General features: G+C 37.8%; 1 protein-coding gene across 1 annotated transcript in view; it reads right to left on the bottom strand.

The window, feature by feature from the left end:
• Positions 1-2,050: 2,050 nt before the first annotated feature.
• LOC117675273 (uncharacterized) overlaps positions 2,051-19,496 on the bottom strand; it is a 176,914-nt gene continuing 159,468 nt past the window's right edge. The window contains exons 8-10 of the mRNA XM_034433755.3: positions 16,520-16,622; positions 10,497-10,581; positions 2,051-2,963 (exon numbers count right to left, since the gene is read on the bottom strand). Of these exons, the coding sequence (XP_034289646.1) occupies positions 2,798-2,963; positions 10,497-10,581; positions 16,520-16,622 (354 nt within the window). The 3' untranslated portion in view covers positions 2,051-2,797. The remainder of the gene's footprint in view (positions 2,964-10,496; positions 10,582-16,519; positions 16,623-19,496) is intronic.

Here is a 19,496-nt window from a genome sequence, read left to right as displayed (position 1 = left end):
GACTCCAGGACTGACCCACGTTCCTCCCCAACCTCCTCACTGTTCAAATCTGCTGCCAGCTCTGCTGGCTGCTGGCGGGCCACAACAGTCACCTTATCAGAGAGCTGGGCAGCATAAAAATTTAATAAATGAAACCTGACTAAGTCCAGAAGTTCGGACTGGCCCTTTCAAAAGTAGGGTTTTGGGTGTGGTATCAGACAAGACTCAGAGGAGGAGGAGGAGGGTGGAGGTGTGATTGACATTCAGGAATTTCGGGTTTTCAGGGACACTGTACCACACATTACCAGATGTGAAACCTTGTTCATTAAGTTGAGTTCTAAGGATCAGTTAGGATTGTTGCTGTTGTACCAGCCTCTCTGCTGCATAGCAACTTCCCTGAGTTCCTGAACTTCATCTCCAGGTTGGCAGTGGAGTTCCCCAGACTTAGGAGTCTTTAATATGGCTTCTCTGGGCATGGGGTTTGAGGTGGCTCAGCAATTCATGGCTGCCATGGGCCTATACTAGGTCACTCAGGGCCTGAAATGGGACAATGGGCACACACCATTGTTTCTCTCGGAGCAATGGCTACATGATCTTTGATTAGGAAAACTTTTAAGTGTCCCCCCCCAATTATGGTCAGATCATTGGTCTGGTCAGAGACTGAGGGACCTGAAGGGGTTTCAGAGGGAGCTGGGAGCTGTTCCTCTGTTTCAACTGAGGCCTTGGATTCATTCCTATGTGACTTTTCTCCTCCATCACTCCCCAAGATTTACTGAGAAGCTGAGTGAGATGAAATGGAAGAAGAGATATCTAGAGTCCTGTTGAAACTCACCTAAGGATGAACTCAACTGAACATGGGTTAGAGTCACATTAAAGCCTACTTTTGGTGGTAATGGAGGCAAAACAGCAGTACTTCTCTGGTGCACCTTTCTTTTATTCTGTATGCAGATTCCTGCCCCACAGCCTTGTTTCAGGTGACAAAAGCCCTCTTGGGTAAGTGGGGCTTAAAGAATCTCTTCTAGGGGTGTGTGGAAGAATTTGCATAACATCTGTTGGAGATAAATTCACTCAGCTTTGATCTCAGTTGGACTCTGGTCTTGTTGCAGATCCAGAGAAGATGGTTGGGGAGCAGTCTTGCCTGGTTATCTAGGATCAGTTTGAACCTGTTGGGTCTGAGGAAATGAACAGGAATCTTAGGAGCCAAGTTATTTGAAGGGCCACCTCTCCCTGATTATATCTGCCTGTTCCATCAGGTCTGGCAGAAGAAGCATGTTATAGGTCCTGCCTATAAGAAGTCCCAGGAGGTGGGAATTCTCTTCCATGGTGCCTCCCTTATCTCCCCATCCCTACTCTGAAGTGAGACTGGCTCCATCCCTGTTGATTTTTCAGAAGTCCTAGGGGACTGCTGAGGTACTGAGGTGGCACCATTATTGTCTTCTCTTAGCATTTGTGATTTTTATTTTTATAATAAGAATTTTGTTTATATATTAACTGTTTTATAGTTTTATTGCATACCATCCAGAAACACTTTTTTTGTGAGATGGGTAGCCATATCAGTTTGATAAATAAATAAAAAAATAAAACTAAATCAATGAAAACAAGCAGCTTTAATGTGCTCTATAAAAGGCAAATTTGCTAGAGCGCTGTTTCTCAACTTTGGCAGCTTTTAAGATGTGTAGATTTCAACTATCTACTGCTCTAGATAGATCATTGTGTTTCTATCTAATATGTGGCTGTTAAAAGAATGGGACACTTTTCAAGGAGTAGTGCTGGTAACTTTCCCCAGGAAATTTGTTTCTACTCATCTTTTTTATTGAAAAAAATAACTCTAACAAGGAAGTGGGGTCCACAACTATGGCTACACCTGATAGGATGTTGCTGATCCCACCTGAAGGAATTACAGAAGGGTCCTTGTGCTAGATATTGATGATAATGAGAGCCGAGGGGGTTGCTGATGAAGAAATTTATGCACACAAATTCCAGTCATACATTTTTGGGATTTGGCCTTGGGAGTCATGATTACAACATTTCACATTGTTTCTTCTAAGCAGTGGAAATTGGACTGGATGCATTTTTGAATGATACATTATTCTTTAATTGCAGGGAAAACATCCAACATTTTACAGTAATGCTCATACTGTAATCCATAGTGAATCCTCTCCCACATTATAAGATAGTTCCTAAAGTGGAGGAATTATGTAAAACATTACTAAAATGTTTATTTAAAGACATTCATTTTAATTTATGATAATTAGCTTAACCTATAATATTTGGGGTAAAGCAAAATGTTTTAGAAAGTGAAATAGATTGGTAACAAACTTGAAACATTACTGTAGAACAGTTAGAAACACGTATGCCACATATATTTTTCTTTCTAAAAAAACAGCTTAAAAATGTAATACCATTTGCTGAATAGTTTCCCAAGACTTTTTTCATTGTGATTGCTGGGAGCAGATAAACCTTCATAGATCCATACAATATAGTATTGTCTTTTTTTTTTTTTTTTTAAAGACTTTTACATAATGCAAGAGAAAATCTGTGTGATTTGATCCTGGGGGGGCCTGGCAAATAAGCAAGATATGTTATTACAGCAGAAATCAGAAAGGATTTCGTTTCAGCCCTCCCCGTGTAGCCATCTACTTTGTCCTGGTTACAGAAGGTATATATACCCAATGGAACACCAGTTTAAAAGAAAGCTGTTTTTTAAAAATTTCCTCCAGAATAAAAATGATTTGGATTAATCTGATTGTATCAACAGGTCTTTTTCTCATAGACTGAGTATGTTTTGCTGTCCAGAAAGACAAATTGATCACAATGTTCAACAGAGTTGAATAAAATTTGTCAATGGCTCTCCGTCTTTCATTTTTTCCTTCTTCTCTAGCCTTTTAGCTGACTTGGAGCTGAAGATTCTGGACTTTCTCCAACCTTCTTTTGTAGCTGTGCTCTTTTTGCGAGCATCACAGTGAGACGATCGGAATGATAACCTGAAAAGCAAACATGGACACAACTGAGAACAGAAAGAATTTCTTGTAGCTATTGTTGTAACCATGCTTTTCAAATGTCATTTAGATCAGCACTGAACCATTGCATGTGCCAGTTGACATAAGCACTGAACCATTTGCATGGCTACCATCTGCTGTGATTAATGCAAAGCCTATACCTGAAATACAATAAACCGAATCATTGCTTCTCTCTCTCTCTCTGACTCCCCCATCACCAACCAAATTTAAAAATATGCCTGCATTGTATTCAATTGTTTATGTGTTTGTGTGTCTGTGTCTGTATGTGTATGACAACAGAAACATAGAACTAAAACTCTTGTTCCATAATCATTAACTGGATAAAATGGTGCGTTATAGTTAACAATTTTTGAACAGAGTTATCTCCAATGTTAGCTCATTAAAGAATGTATCCAAACTCCAGGCCCCATGACTTCTCTGCAATTGAAACTTGGCAAATTAAAAAAAAAACATTTATGATATAAATATGGTCATAAAATAGTATATGATATAATACAAAACATTATACAACACTTCCTGTGAGGACATATGACTTTGCTCTCCAGTTCAACATGGGCTATTTTCAAGGCAGACCCATCTCTGAATGTATCCTAATTTCTCCACTGCAGGCAGTACTCCAGAAGTTCTACACAGTTGAAGGCATTGAAAAATCTGGTAAGAAAACATCTCTGAAATGATGATCCATTGGGTCATGGTTTGTATGCTCTATGCAACATTAATGCATACAGTGGGGTTTTTTTTTTTAGCTCCCATGAAGCTTATATGAGCTAATATTTCTATTACAGCTACAGATAAAATAAAGTCTCTTTTTATCCAGCTGTAAAAGTAATCACAACTCACCATTGTCCTCCTTTCTTTAATCATGTTCTCCTGTCTTAGGCAATCCCATTTCTGGACCTTCTGAATGGCTGCAGGAAACCATTTTTTTTTTTTAAATTAGATTTATATGTCACCCTTCCCCGGAGACTCAGGGCGGCTTACAATGCATTAAGCAATAGCCTTCATACTTTTGTATATTTTTTATCCAAAGTCATCTTATTGCCCCCACAAACTGTGTCCTCAATTTACCTACCTTAGAAAGGATGGAAGGCTGAGTCAACCTTGAGCCTGGTGAGATTCGAACTTACAGTAATTGCAGACAGCTGAATGTTAATAACAGGCTTTAGTCTGCTGAGCCATGATGGCATCATAGGAAGTTCCCTGGTTAATTTTGTGCAAAGGCCCCTTGTTTGGCCTCTGGGAGAGAGGCAGCTTCTATTCTCACAATGAAAACTCCTGAGAAGTAGGACAAAGAGGAGGAGCCATCCATAACCCAAAATAGCTAAATGATATCAGTGTAAATCTGGAGGAGTTGTTATGACAATGGAGCTGGTTTCCTTCTCATAGTCCTATTTCCATTCCTATCATTATTTTTTACATTGCTGATTATCCATCATACAGAGTTTTGGTGGAGGTACTTGTGCTCTGCTTTAGCTAATAGTAATCCAGAGAGTTGATGTGTTATTTATGAACATATATAAAGTATGACGAGTTGGAATGTTTAAGGGCACATGCAATTACACTAATATACTGCTCCTATGTATTGATCTGTAAACTAAATTTTGTAACTTGAGGAATGTTTTTCCCTTTCTGAATTTTAACTTCTTATATTCTTATAAGATATATCAAGTCTGAATATAGTATTATTATACAAATTGTTAAATTTGCAGTGACCCATCAAACTAATAGGGAGAAGTAACTAAGCAGAGGATCAGGTAAAGAAAATATTAGATATGTTGCACTCATTGTCTTCTCTCCAGAAACAGATCTTTTCTGAGGGAGAGAAATAAGAATACAGTAGGATAATGTTAATTCTGCATATCTCTTATACTATATATAGAAATAGAATCCATCTTCCTCCATATTTCCTTTGGTTCAAAAACCAGTTCCCTTCTTTAATCTTAAAAAAGGGAAGGAGAGAATATTGTTTTTAGGGCAACGGAGCTCTGCTTTAATTGCGCACAGGGGAACAGCTTTTTGAACTTCAGACCTGAACACCATAATTTAGCAATGACATCCTTCATCAGACAATATGGACTAGAGGATTTGAGATGATGTGAGCTGAGCTATTCATTATCAGCAGCTGGAAGCTTTTCAAAGTCCTCTCTGCTGGAGATCAGGCACAATCCACCCCTTGATTGTACCAAACTAGGATTGCATAGTTAGATAATCATCCAATCAGTAGGTGATTGGATTAAATTACTTAAGTTTTCTTTACTCTCTGCTTGCATGATTCTGTGTTGTATCCTAAATATCTGGTGTTCTCCCTAATTTAAATGAAACTGGACTTGGAAAGGTTTCTATAAACTTCCATAGGTCTGAGATGGAGCAAAAAACCCCTATCTCTTTATATAATATAAGAGTAATGATTTTACTGACAATACACAGAGACCAACCATTTAGTATTTTTAAAGGGGGACAAAAAGCTTCAGGATCAATCAGACCCTTTAATTAGCATTTCTTTATTTGGACAAATAAACAACAGTGATGATCATTATATTTTACATTGTTGCACTTTTTGACAACAACAATAATAAAAACCATCCTACTTAGGACTGCCTATATTCCTAAATGATACCTTAATAACTCTTAGGTTCTTGGTTAAGACTTGAATTATTAAATTTCCACCAATCTTAGACTGTGAATCTAACTGTAGATTACTATTACTATAATAATAATAGAAAAATGTACTATAGTAGCAATAAATTAGGGCAATATCACAAATAGTAATGGAATTGAAATGCTGTATGGCCAAACCCACAGGAGCTATCAGGATGAAGCCTACAAGTATCTGAGCATTTTATAGTTGGATAACATTAAACATCAATAAGTCAAAAATGTGATTAGTAAAGAATACATCCAAAGATTTTAAAAAAATGCTAAAAACATAATTGAACGGTGGAAGCACACAATCAGAGCGATCAATCTCTGGGACATATCTGTGATATGATACTCACTAGAATTGTTAACTGGACACAAACTGAACTGGATGGTTTTGACTGAAAAACAAAGCTAATGACTATTGGAAAATTGGAACTTACTGAATGTGCAGGAAACAAACCATGAATATTAAAATAATGAAATAAAAGCATGAACAGAATGTTAGCCGTGGAAAGCATTACATGGTGAATTTCTATTAAAAAATGAGGGGGAAATAAATAAAGATAATACATGGGCAATGGCTTACAACTGAAAAACTAAAGAAACTGAAGGCTTAAGTTGGTGGCTCAAGAGCAAGATACTTCATCAAAAGCAATCAAAGTCAGAATTGAAAAACTGTCAAATGATTGAAAGTGCAGATTGTGTAAAGAGGCAGAAGAAACAGTAGATGATATATTCATGTAAGAAGATCACACAACAGATTATAAACCACAACATAACACAGTCACCAGTCCAGATGTTCACTGGAACATCTGTAAAAAATATCATGTGCCAGTAATGAAACATTGGTGAGAACAGAAGTTGAAAAAGTAGTCAAAAATGAACAGGTTAAAATATTGTGGTATTTGTGAATAGAAACAGATAAAGTCTTGGAGTATAATACACCTGATTTAACTATTCTTGGAAAGAAGAAAGTGTGGATAATAGGACAGCAGAATGGAAGACTAAACTCAGAGAAGATTGCAAACTATCAAGGCTCAAGAATCAAAGCTAAAAGATTATGGTATAACCAACAGTGGTGATCCCAGTAGTTATTGACACAATAGGTGCCATACAAAAAAATCTTGGATGACACTTACAAAATCTATGCATTGAAAAAATTTCCATCAGGCCTTAAGATGTATATGCAGGTTTTTACATTTTTGTGCATATAATAATAATGTTACTTTTAAAAAATGAACTTGTACCCCTACATTCACAAGAAAGGAGAAAAAGTATCATTTGACACTATATTTTCATTTTGATTTCTGAACCTGCATTTCTAATGATTTTCCTCTTGTCTCATTCAGCTCTGATATTCCGTGTTTCTCATACTTTACAACCAGATAGAATATTGGAAAGAAGATATACAAAAGCTATAGGATTATTAAATTATTATTATAATTCACAGCAAATGCAGTTGGACAGTGAGTCAGAAAGTTGATGACAACTCCACTCTAAGGTCACCTCCATTTTCTCTTTCGGTCATGTGATTCAGAGTGGAAGGGATGCAAGCCTCCCTGTGCATCTATATATACATGCAAACACAGAGATGCAACAAGAGAGGTGCAGAAACACACACATGTACACAGTTCGTTATTCTTTACAGAGAAGAAAGTACAGATACCTCTTATGGCTACTATTGGTAAAGGAGATGGAGGAATTGCAGGAGTCATGCTCCCTAATGTGTTACTTATGGCAACAGAAGAACAGCCTAGAATGTAAGGAAACACAAGTGGAGCAGAGGTGGTAATCAGCAGGTTCTGACCAATTCTGGAGAACCGGTAGTACAAATTTTGAGTAGTTTGGAGAACCGGTAAATACCACCTCTGACTGGCCCCGCCCCATCTATTCTCTCTCTCCCGAGTCCCAGCTGATCAGGAGGAAATGGGGATTTTGCAGTAACCTTTCCCGCATGCCCAAGCCATGCCCACCAAGCCACGCCCACAGAACCGGTAGTAAAACAATTTGAATCCCACCACTGGAGTGAAGGCAGGAGATGGAGGAAAATATTACAGCAATACAGGATGCTTTAGCCAGGTTATCTTTCTTCTCTCCATTTACAGTATGTAATCCATAACCAGGGATAGTAAAACAGAAATCCATGAGTTAAAGTAAAATAGATTTTCTTGTTTCTGCAGACTTGACACTTTCAAAGATGATTTTTCTGCTCTCTTGGTTATGAAGATAGCATTCATAATGTAAATTGATCCACCCTCTGGCTGTATTTGCTGTTGCTAGTTCATCCAATGAGTGAGAATTCCTAGCCGTATATGAACAGGGCTTTCACATCAAGTCTCAACTTATGGACATTTAGACAATATAAACCTGTCTGTTCCATGAAGACAAACCTCCCCCCCAATTTATCTGCTTTTTGATCCCTTTTTGATAGATAGTTATATCTATCATCTAAATCTGAAATTGTGATAAGATACACATATTAGGAGATGCAATATATTATAGTAATTCTAATTTGAGGTTGACTACAGGATTTCTTTCCATTCACATGCAGAGGAAGAGAAGCAATTGTTTCTGCCTATCCCACTCACCACTTAAACACCTGTTTTGCTGAAGTAGTCTATATGAAATTCAAGTCAAGAGGTGCTTTCACTAGCATAAGGACATATTGGATGCAAGCCAATAGAGATCTTTCTTCATTCTTTCCTTTCTAAGCCATAATTCAGTACACAAGGTCCAACAACTTTCCACCAGCTTCCTAGGTCATAAACTGGCTTTTAAACTGAGTCCAATATGCAAACTCCTTTTGTAGCCTTCCTCAATAACCAGTATCTCAAGCTCGGGTAGGAATAACTATACCCTATAAGTCCTGTTAATTAAAAAAATTTCCCGCCTATTGCAAGAATGAAATATTTTCCTAATTACAAAGACTGGCCTTGTAGGCAGTCAAATGTTTTGTATTTGGTGGGTTGTGTTAAGTGTTTCATACATGCACCATACATACAGACAGACATTAATCATACTATTTTATTAGACTCATTTTAATTTGGTTATGTTATCTTTGCTTGAAAGATTATTACTCGCCCAATGCTCCTGGGTTTGGCTAGAAGGAAGAAAATCTATTCAAAGAAATTGAGGTGGACCTGAGTATCATAAAATTGAACGATGAGATTGTAGATTAATTACAATATCTGTAGTCTGCCTACTGTAGTGAGATAAATTGAATGCACGGAGAATGTTATGAACATTACCACTATTCCTTCAACAGGAAGTGTGATTGATTTAAGTAAAAAAAACCCTTCCTTTTTCTCCATTTCCACTCTCCAGACTAGCAATGGCTATATTCCCTTACACAGTAAACATATTCTACAAGACTCTTATTCCTGAAGCTTCTAAATACCTGTGATATAGAAAAATACCATGGCTCAGCATCTAATTTCAAGGATAAATTTTGGGAAAAGTTTAGATGGTTCAGTAGATGATATGATTGACAGGTGAGAACTTAATAGTTCACCTTCCTATTTAGCATTCAGTAAGAGTGCAAGAACATAATCCATGGGGCTTCAGTTTACATTAGAGCTTTTTTACCTCAGCTAACCTAGCATTAAAATAAAACATGATTTCCATCAATATGGAACTTCCATGTAAGCGTAAAGCTGGAAGCACATGCAACATTCTTTCAGGCAGCAATAATGCACAGGAAGCATTGCATTCAGGGTGTAATGTATTTTTAATTACAACTTTTGAATGCCCTTGATAAAGATTTTCCAGTCCATCACCTCCTCCCTTTGTCTGTGTTAATGGATTGCATTGATTTTGTGATTTGTAAATTTTGCCACTGGTATACATAATATGGTGAAATTTAATCTCCTAACTGATTTAATTGATTACATTTTGAAATGTATCAAGCTGTAGCAGATTTCCAGGGGTATGGCCTAGTGCTGCATGAGAACTTTAAATTAACTTGCACATAAAGTTCTTAAAAAATATTTTCTTGATTAACCCATGGGACCTTTTCACACTACAGAGCTTACTCCTACAATGACTTGATAAAATCCTTTCATCTCTTCCATTTGTACTGCCACTCCAGCATAGATTTCACAATTATTTTTCCTTTCTGCTCTGTTCCCAGATGGCATGAAGAAAGCAGGGAGATGTTGTGCTTTAGCAAAGGTCACCAATAATAATGATATACCTACGATGCTTTCACACTCTGAGCCAAGATGTTTGTCTTGTGTCCACAAATGCCCTGGGAAGATTTTCCATGGAATCATTCCCATGCAAATACTCCTCCAGTTATTTTATAGTTATAGTTTGGCAATTTCTGATCTTAGAGCACAGCTGAGAGAGAACAGCAAACTAATCAACTATTCAAAGGAGCTAGTCCAGGAAACATTAAACATCCACCTTTGCCCCTCCTACATATTGTCCCTATAAAGGGTACCATTAACATTATAAAGAAAGATGGGCCATGTAGACCCCTAGATTTGCTCAACAGTCTCCTCTTGTAGGAACTTAGTGAATTTGGAAGAGATGCTCCCATCATTAGGATCATCCAGCAGTATGGACAAATGATGCTGAAGATTTTGAAGGCAAAGAAAGAAAATGTCACTTTTAAAAAGCAGCCAGGATCACAATACTGAACCAAGACAAATAGTTGGAAAGCAATTTTTCTGGTAATTTGTACAACTGTGTTGAATTTGCTAATATCACAGTGAATATCAAACATGTTTCCTAACTTAAGATAGAAAAGAACATGTTAACAAAATAAAAAGGCTGTAGGCCACAGTTCAGCCTATATGAGATGGGGAATGCTGAATGAACTATAATCTTGATTGGTATCTTATGCTTTATTCTCACCTTATACCGGGTGTTGACAGTTTTTGAAATGTACCAGAGCCTTGGGAGACTTCGCTTACGACACCTTCTCTCTGCATCAAGGGAACTATTGGAAACATAATAATAAAAATCATCTTTTCATTTCACTTCTCAACACAAGACAGGATTGTTCCAAGGATACGGATCTCTGAGTCCACTGCTGTTTCAATTCTGCTGTGGGCTTCTCTTCAAATGCCAAAATATATATTTCTTAAAAGGTCAATGAGTTGTGAAATATTTGTATTAACCAACTCCTGGATCAGCTCAGTTCAAAAGACCTTCTCAAGTACAAGAGCCTCTGGGCTGCATTGGAATAAAGTAACTCAACTCCTCACCCAGAAAAAAAGGCAGCTCCTCAGCCTCACTGCAGGAAAGGAAGGGCTGAGCAGTGCGAGAAGCTAAAAGCAATTGCCAGTTTTTGGATCTCTGCCTGCTCATCCCCTCTTGTCCTTCTCACCATATGGTCAGCTTGTAAATGCAGGGCAAACTCTCTTGCTGATTACCAAACTGTCAACAGGGAAAGGTAAAAAAGCTGAGTAAGATATGAATCAAGAGTGATCGGGGTTTCATTGTTGTTTGTATTAGGAGAGACAAGCAGACCTTGTGGGGAAACTTAAAAGCTAGTTGCCACTCTTTCACGAAGTTGGATTTCTGAATAAATTGGGACCATGAACAAACAAAATGAACAAGCCATAAGCTCTCTCCCTCTCTCTCTCCCTCTCTCTCTCCCTCTCTCTCTGTGTGTGTATTTGTGTGTATGTGTGACAGTTCATAAAATATATTACAATTAAATAATTTAAAAAACATTTTAAAACAAAATCAGTAAAACCATTTAAAAAACCATTAGAAATATCCAATTCAAGATACAGGAGAGAAAGATATTTGGCCCATTAGCAATATAGTTAGGAAACGGAGCCCTAACCACATTCAGCACCCTAGGCTCAGGGACATGGCCAGGTGATTAAAGCCTTACAAAAGGTTAACAGGGTTGGGCCATTCTAATCTCCGATACTGCTCCGATACTCTACTAGTTGGACTAGTAGAGACTCTTGAAAAAAGGCCATCCCTCAGATTCCAAGGCATGTAGGGCTTTATAGGTAACCACCAGCATCTTGAATTGCACCTGCAAATATACCAGTAGCCAGCACAGCTCACTCAGGAGTGGTGTTACACGTACCATATATCTGGCACTATTTGCTACCTGTGCAGCTGCATTGTGTACCACTTAGAGTTTCTGAATGTTCTTCAAAGGTTTCTGAATGTTCTTCAAGGGTAGCCCCATGTACAGAAAGCTAACCTGGAGGTTACAAGGGTGTGAATTACTATGAGAAGGACCTCCAGGTCCAGGTATGAGCAAAACTGGCACACCATGTGGAGGTGTGCAAAAGCCCTCCTAGCCACAGCTGCCACTTGCTCCTTGAGTCTAGGAGGGCTCCCAGTTTGTGGAACAGGTCTGTTTGGGGAAGTGCAACCCCTTCTAGAACCAAAGATGGAAATTAATAAGAATATCATCATCATCATTATCATCATCATCTCTCCTTATCTTTGATATTCTCTTTTTTCCAGGAACTCCAGATGATTTCCCTGATGATCTCCCTTTATGTATGTATTTCTGAGTGATAATTTCAGTTCAATTCAGAATAGAGCTGGAAGGGATCTTGTAGGTATTCTAGTTTAACCCCCTATTCAATGAACTAAAATGAACTAAAAGTAACAGTCCTTCAATGCCCAGTAACTGAAGTGCTTTTGTTCAGAATTATTTTAAGAAAAAAATTCAAGAATCCTATATGAAGCCCCTCTCCCAATACAAAGGGCAAAGTGGTCCATAGGAAAAAAAATACAAAACAGCCTATTGAGACAAGCTTAAATTTGGTCCATGGTCTGTAAACATTGTAGGACTACTTATGCTAAGTGAAGGAAGTCTGAGTTGATATATATTTTCTCTGTTTTTAAACAGTCTAAATGGAGTAGGACTAGCATTTAATCTGGTTAGAAGGCATTTTTGCCATGTCATAGGAAGCTATAATAAAAACTGAAACCTGGGAAAATGTACTTAATAATATTAAATACTGAGTTTACATGGACCATAATTATTTGCACACCTTGATGGTTATGAGTTATGCAACTGTACAAGAACTTTCATTCAGAGAATGACAAAACTGAACAGTCTAAATGTGTATTGATCAGGATCATTCTCCCAGTTTAAGAGATTCTTTTTGCTTTAATCATGTGGGCTGATAACATTCCATAGGCTGGCTCTGGAAATGCCAATCACAATGTAAATATCAAATACCAAATTGGAAATTTCAGCAGTCAAAAGGCTTTGCTTTCTATAAGCCTTTTTTTCTAAGTACAAATTTATTCTATTCCACTGACTTAAAAATTTATATATACAGTCATATGCCTTTTTAAAAAACTCTTTCGGAGGTGTAAAAATGTATATTCAACTTTCCAGTGTTATGTATATTTTCTTAATATACATGTTTTAGAGTACCATGTTCAGTAATATGCACATTTTTGTGATAAACAATTTCTTTTCACATTTCATATTTCTTTGGGGCAAGGGAACCCCATCACAAAATTGGGAAATGATCAATAATGAAGGATAATTGCATTTCAATTCATGTATTGGTTTGGAAAGAGTTAGGCTACATTAAGCTGGTTCTTATTAAAATGCACACCTCGCAGTGTACATTAAAGGACAAAGCTGGAGAAGACCAAAGATCATACAGTAATCAATTATTTAAGGAAGTCAGAAGAAAGGGAGTTTTTCAAGCATGAAATCTGTATTTCTTGGCATAAATCAGGTAGGCAAGGAAAGACAAAAGTGACTTTGGCTTGGTTCTCACTCAGTACTAAAACTGTGTTAGGCAGTTTTACATTTGGCTGCAGTCAGAGGCCTGGCGTGAAGGGATGATAGTGGTTTGATTTCTTCCATCAGGTAGAAGGTATGTTTTGTCATTCAATCTCTCACCTGTAGATTGTCACAGTATCAACTAGACAAAGGAGAATTTTGACTCTACAGTGAGGCACTGATTTGGGTAAAGAAGGACAGGTATAGCTGTTCATTGTAGAGTCAAATTTTCCAAGAAAGTTTGCCATTCCATAGGAGGCTTAGTTCTTTTTACCATTCTCTCCAGTCTAAACTATGACTTACATTTGGTTTGGTTTTATAAGTTTCATGCAATACATCAATTTATTTCAATTTAGTTGGAGGGCATGAAATTCTTTTGTTTTTAGCATAAGACAATGCTATGTTCATTTTCTTGCATTTCTGGTTCCTGAGTAAAATCTGCACAAGAAGCAGCATATTAAAAAAAGAAGCATTTTCTGCCTCAGGAGAGTAACAGCAAAGCCCACTGGCATTTTCAGAAGCAAGTGGGGGTTTTGTGTCTTGTATCTATTTTGCTCCTTCTCTTTCCTTACACAAAGAATGAAAAAAATATTTTAAGTGGAATTAACAATACATTATCTCAGGAAGGTAGCTGAATTGGCAGAAGCTAGACAAAAAAGTCTGCAAGAAACAAGCTTGCTTGTAATGCTGTTCTTGGAAAACACGTCCTGGATATCTCCCACTTGACACAGCCTTGGTTGTCTGTGAGGGCATTCATATCCAACTGTAATTGTCTAACAATTGTTCCACACTGGGAAAATAGTTCTGATTACAGACATTAACACATTGAGGCATTAAGTTTCTCCGCAGTAATTACCCTTGAGCTTAGTCTCACAAATGAATTAATATGCTGATCGCCTGGACTAATAGAACTAGCAGAAGAGTGATGAATTGCTTCCAAATCAGATAAAATCAAGCATGACATCATTTAATTAATTTCTTCTTTGGGGGACATATCTAAGGAGGGAAGACAGTGGAAACATTGGAAAAGAGACAAATGGTCTCTTTGTGTGGGATTCTGTCCCTCACACCTAGTTCCTAAAGAAGTGACGGGTCCAAGACAACAGATTTTTCCTTTTCATGAAAAATACCTTGTGGGAGAATATGCAGTATATAGACACACTGTATCTGGCTTGAGTTTTTTTTCCCTTCACATGTTCCAAGCCCTTTAAAATGGACATAAAGACCTACTGAAAACTCGGCTGCCACTTTTGTGACTTTTCTAAATACCAGCTAGACTGAATTATGGTGATGAAATTAAAAGAGCTATCACTATTGCACGGCTTCATCCCATGCTGGTGAGAAAAAGCTTGATTATGTGAGATCTGTAAATTGGGGATAGGCTGGGATGACATCCAGATTTCCTTATCAAACAAAACTATTCTGCCTTTGATTTTTCAGATTCATACTTGTTGCTGCATTGTAAAATCATTTCTTTAAAATTATACCCCACCCAGTTATAGAAACTGCAAGTGGCCTATATCTAAATAACAAAGCAGTCCAACAACCAATAATATAAACCTAACAAGAAAAGAAAAGCTAATTAAACACATTAAAAGTATTAAAACCAATCAGGCCACAGCTTTTAAGTGCTCTTCTAAAAAGTCTCTGTCTTAAAGAATGTGGGGACCATGGAGATTTCAGGGGCTGTAGCTTCCATAGGGATGAGGCAGCCACTGAAAAAATGTGTTTTCAGTCTGCTCTCAATCTGCTGAAGAGGGGGGAAATCAAGAACATCTCCTTGTAAATTGAATGAACAGCATGGTCCCATAGCAAGTATGGACATTATAGGCAATAAACAAGCAATTTGAAATATATCCAGAAACAAGCTACTAAGTGATGGAGTTCCTGCAATATTGGCATTACATTTTAAGGACTTTTACTCACCAGCATATAGATCCCTACATTTTGCACCAATCACATTCTCCTAATAGTCTTCAAAGGCAACCCCACATAGAGTGAACTCCAGTGTTCCAGTTCTGAAGTAATAAGACCTCCAATTATAAAAGTGTCACAGCTGACATACCAGCTGAAAATAGAAAAAGTCCCTCCACACCATAGTTTTCTCCTACTTTTTTCAGGAAGAACTTTGAGTTCTTAAAGACATTCAGTTTGGTGTAATAGTTAAGGCATCAGGCTAGAAACTAGGAGACCCTAAATTCTAATCCCACCTTAGGCACAAAGCCAGGTGGGAAACTATGTGTCAGGATCTTTCTCTCAGCCCTAGAAGCAGACAATGGCAAACCCCTTCCAAAATCTTGCCAAGAAAATTGTAGGGACTTGTAGGGAAAATTATAGGGACCAACCACCACATTGAGTCAAAGACACCCCTCCCTCATATGACCATTAATAGTGACTAAATCTACATACTGTAACTGTTGTACCTTTTTTAAACCCCCAAAATGGAAATAATCAGGTTATTGAAATGGAGAAACACCCCCATGGGGACCCACAAAGACCCTTTGGCAAGATAACTTTTAAAACATTTTAAATGCTTATACATTCAGAAAAAATCACCAGTATTTTATAGTCCAATTCTTTAAAGTGTTGTGAACATTTAAAATGTTTAAAATGTTGTGAACTCCAGCCTTTCCTTCTGCCTTCTCATTTGGGTAGATGCACTAAATTCCCTGTCTCAGTTATATCAACTCCTTAGATTTCAAAATAGTTTCTCAGGAAGTTGTAATAGCTAACCTCTAGGGAAGATTTAAAGACAAAGAATGGGGAACTTCCTTTCACAAAAGGCAGGAAATGCAAATATGTTTGCTCATTCACTGAGCAAAATAACAGTAGAGCCTTTTAAAGAAGATAAGCAGAATAGTGGCTTGGCTTGCTCAGTTTCTAAAAGGACCTCAGGCTCTTTTTCAAATGAAAGGCTATATTTGAATCTGATTCTGGGGATTATGGATCACCCAGGGAGGACATGGCCCTCTTGGCCTTTCCAGTGGATACCCATAGACAATTCAGAGTGAAATAAGGAGCAGGAAGTGTACCAGATTTAATTTGGTTTATATACAATTAGTTCTTGATGGGTAACCCAAACCCATCCTAAAGTGTGTTATTTTCATTGTCTGCTGGAAATAAGTGGTTTCAATACAATATGATGCTTTACCTGAACTGGTTTTACAAGGTTGTTGTTCTTTCAGAATCACTTCTTCCCTTAAAGATAAATAGTTGTTCAGCTTCCACTCCAGCTCTCGCAATCTTTTTTCTTCCTGTACATAAAGAACACTAATTTAGTTTTTTTCCACACTTAAATCAAACCAGAGCACTGACATACCTGACAACACTTATTTTGTTCATCAATTCATGAGAATGTCTTGTCCCCATCCCATGAACATTACTGGTTTAAGTTGTCCTTAATTGAAGCAATAGTAAAACAATGTTTTCCCCTTTAATCTAACACTATCCAAGAACAGCAATGTCTTGGTATACAATCTTTTAGTCATCCATGATCTTGAAAGGAAGTTGGGCCACTAGAGAGACTTGAAACAGAAGCAAGAGAGTCAGAACAGGATTGGTAATTGAGTCAGCAGATTTTAGTTTAGTTTAAGAAAAGATTAGGATTAATATCCTAGTATATGGCATTTGAAAGAAGAGTCATGGTGGCATAGTGGTTAGAATGCAGTACTACTGCAGGCTACTTCTGCTGACTACTGGCTGCCAGCAGTTTGGCAGTTCGATTCTCATTGGCTCAAGGTTGACTCAACCTTCCATCCTTCCGAGGACCCAGATTGTTGGAGGCAATATGCTGAATCTGTAAAACCACCTAGAGAGGGCTGTAAAGCACTGTGATGCAGTGTATAAGTCTAATTGCTATTGCTGAAAGAATTAGATCAAATCATGAAGACTTTAAAAAGGAATTTTCATGCCCAGAGATACTAATCCCATTTCACTGGGGCTTCTGTTTGGGATTTAGTATTGAGCTTTGATTGTGCTTGGCAGAGCTTGGCAGAGGGGTGGTGCATCTGTCCTTATGCTCTTTGACCTCCTGGTAACATTTTATACCATTCCCCAACACTATCTTCTGAATTGGTTGTGGGTTGGGAATTGTGGGCACCATTGTGACAATGAGAAATCAACCACTAGGCCCCTCTTTTGTGTGGTGCCACATAATTCTACTCTCTTTTCACCTCTTTTCAAGATTAACATGAAACTGCTGGGTGAGGTTATTGCCAGTTTGGGGTTTGGTATCATTAATATGATGACCTTGGATGGGGTAGCATTTTCCCCTTCAAGATTGGTACATATTCTGGACTTGCGACTCCTACTTGAAGAGCAGATTCAGCTATAGTCAGGAAGACCTTTGTACAGCTCCATCTGGTAGGCCATGTTGGTCACAGAGCCAGTTTGGTCTAGTGATTAAGACACCAGAATAGAAACCAGGAGATTATTTCTGGTTCCGCCTTAGGGATGAAAAATGGCTGGATGACTTTGGACCACTGACTCTCTTTAAGCCCATGACATCAGGGACTTGGGCAACAAGCCGGTTGGTCAATTCCTTATTGATCCAAAGTAAGTAAATACTGTAAACAATAAAGCAGACTCTGCACTTATTAGCAAAATGATAGGAAGAAAAAAAAATCCAGTGAGTCAGTTGCACTCTCATGTCTTGGTTACCTCACGGCTTGACTACTGCAATGTACTCTACATAGTGCTGCCCTTGATACCATCCAGAAGCTTCAAGTAGTCCATAATGCAGAAGCAAAAGCAGTGGTGGGCATGCCTCAGTATATCCCATGCAACAATTCTGCAAACTACACTGGTTGCCAGTTTGCTTCCAGGTGTGATTCAAGGTCCTGGTTGTTATCTATAAAGCCCCACACAGCATAGGCTTACCTATCCTCTTAACATCTGCCTGGCCAATTTGATCTTCCAGGGTCGGCATATTATTGGATTATTTGATTAAACAATGCCATCTATTGGTACCTCAGAAAACTACCTGTTTTCTGGAACAAGATTTCCCTGAGAAATCCAATGGTTTCAACTCTGCCATGGTTCAGAAGAGCTGTGAAGACTTGGCTCTTCACTCAGGCCTTTGGGTGGGGGGGAGAGTGAAACCCTGGCTTCATCATGTTTTCCATCTTGTATCTTTATCTATTTATTTATTTTATTATAATTCCCTTGATTGTTGTGAACCATCAAAAATCATTGATAGCAGGTGGCATGCAGGTTTAGTATTGTATTTTTCGGAGTATAAAATGCTCCAGACTATAAGACGCACCTACCTTTTTTGGTGAGGAAAACAAGAAAAAGAAATCTACCTCTGCCTCTGCCTCCCAGCAATTTTGCCTCATTGCAGCTGCTTTACTTTCATTTTCGTTTTCAGCATAGCTTGATTAGCACAAGAAAAAAAATATCTACTCCCAGCAATTTACCTCCTTGCAGCAAGCAGCAGAGACCCATGCAAAATAACTGAAAGCAAAGCAGCTGAGAGTGGGGAGGCACTTGTGCTAATCAACTTGTGCTAATTAGGCTGTACTGAAGCTGAAACAAGCTGTTTCTTCTTGCTGCTTGTTGCAAGGAGGTAAACTGCTGGGAGGCAGAGGCCAAAGGGTGGGAGCCAGTGGGTGGGCGGGGCTATATTCAGTATATAAGATGCACCTAAATTTTCACCCCCTTTTAGGGGAGAAAAAAATGTGTCTTATACTCTGAAAAATACGGTAAGTTCTTGTTATTATTGTTGTTATTGTTATTATTATCCAAACTAGGCAGTTTAGAAATATGGCCTAAAGTGATTTCCCTGATTCTGTGAAGATTTGCACATATTTGGTATTTCAATTTCAAATTGGAATTTATTGATTGATTTTGTATTTTTAACAATATTTTTTTTATTTTATTCAAAAAGTTAAAATGCAAACTTCAGAATAAAAAAGAACTTTTACAAAAACCAAAAAATGTTAGACAAAATATTTAAAAAGCACTGAAAAAAAAGACAAAAAACACATTTATACATATATTGTCCCCCAAATTGAATATTGTTAAATATATTACAGCAAAAATAGTTCCCTTCCTTGGAAAGCAGGCCAACGATTTATAAAGTTCTACAAATCTATTTGCTACCAATTGACCTGCCAACTATCTACTAT

Source organism: Pantherophis guttatus, chromosome 1 (genome assembly GCF_059756535.1).
Source record: "Pantherophis guttatus breed Tessera chromosome 1, ASM5975653v1, whole genome shotgun sequence".
Classification (NCBI taxonomy): Eukaryota; Metazoa; Chordata; class Lepidosauria; order Squamata; family Colubridae; genus Pantherophis; species Pantherophis guttatus.
This window is presented reverse-complemented; position numbering and strand designations above follow the sequence as displayed.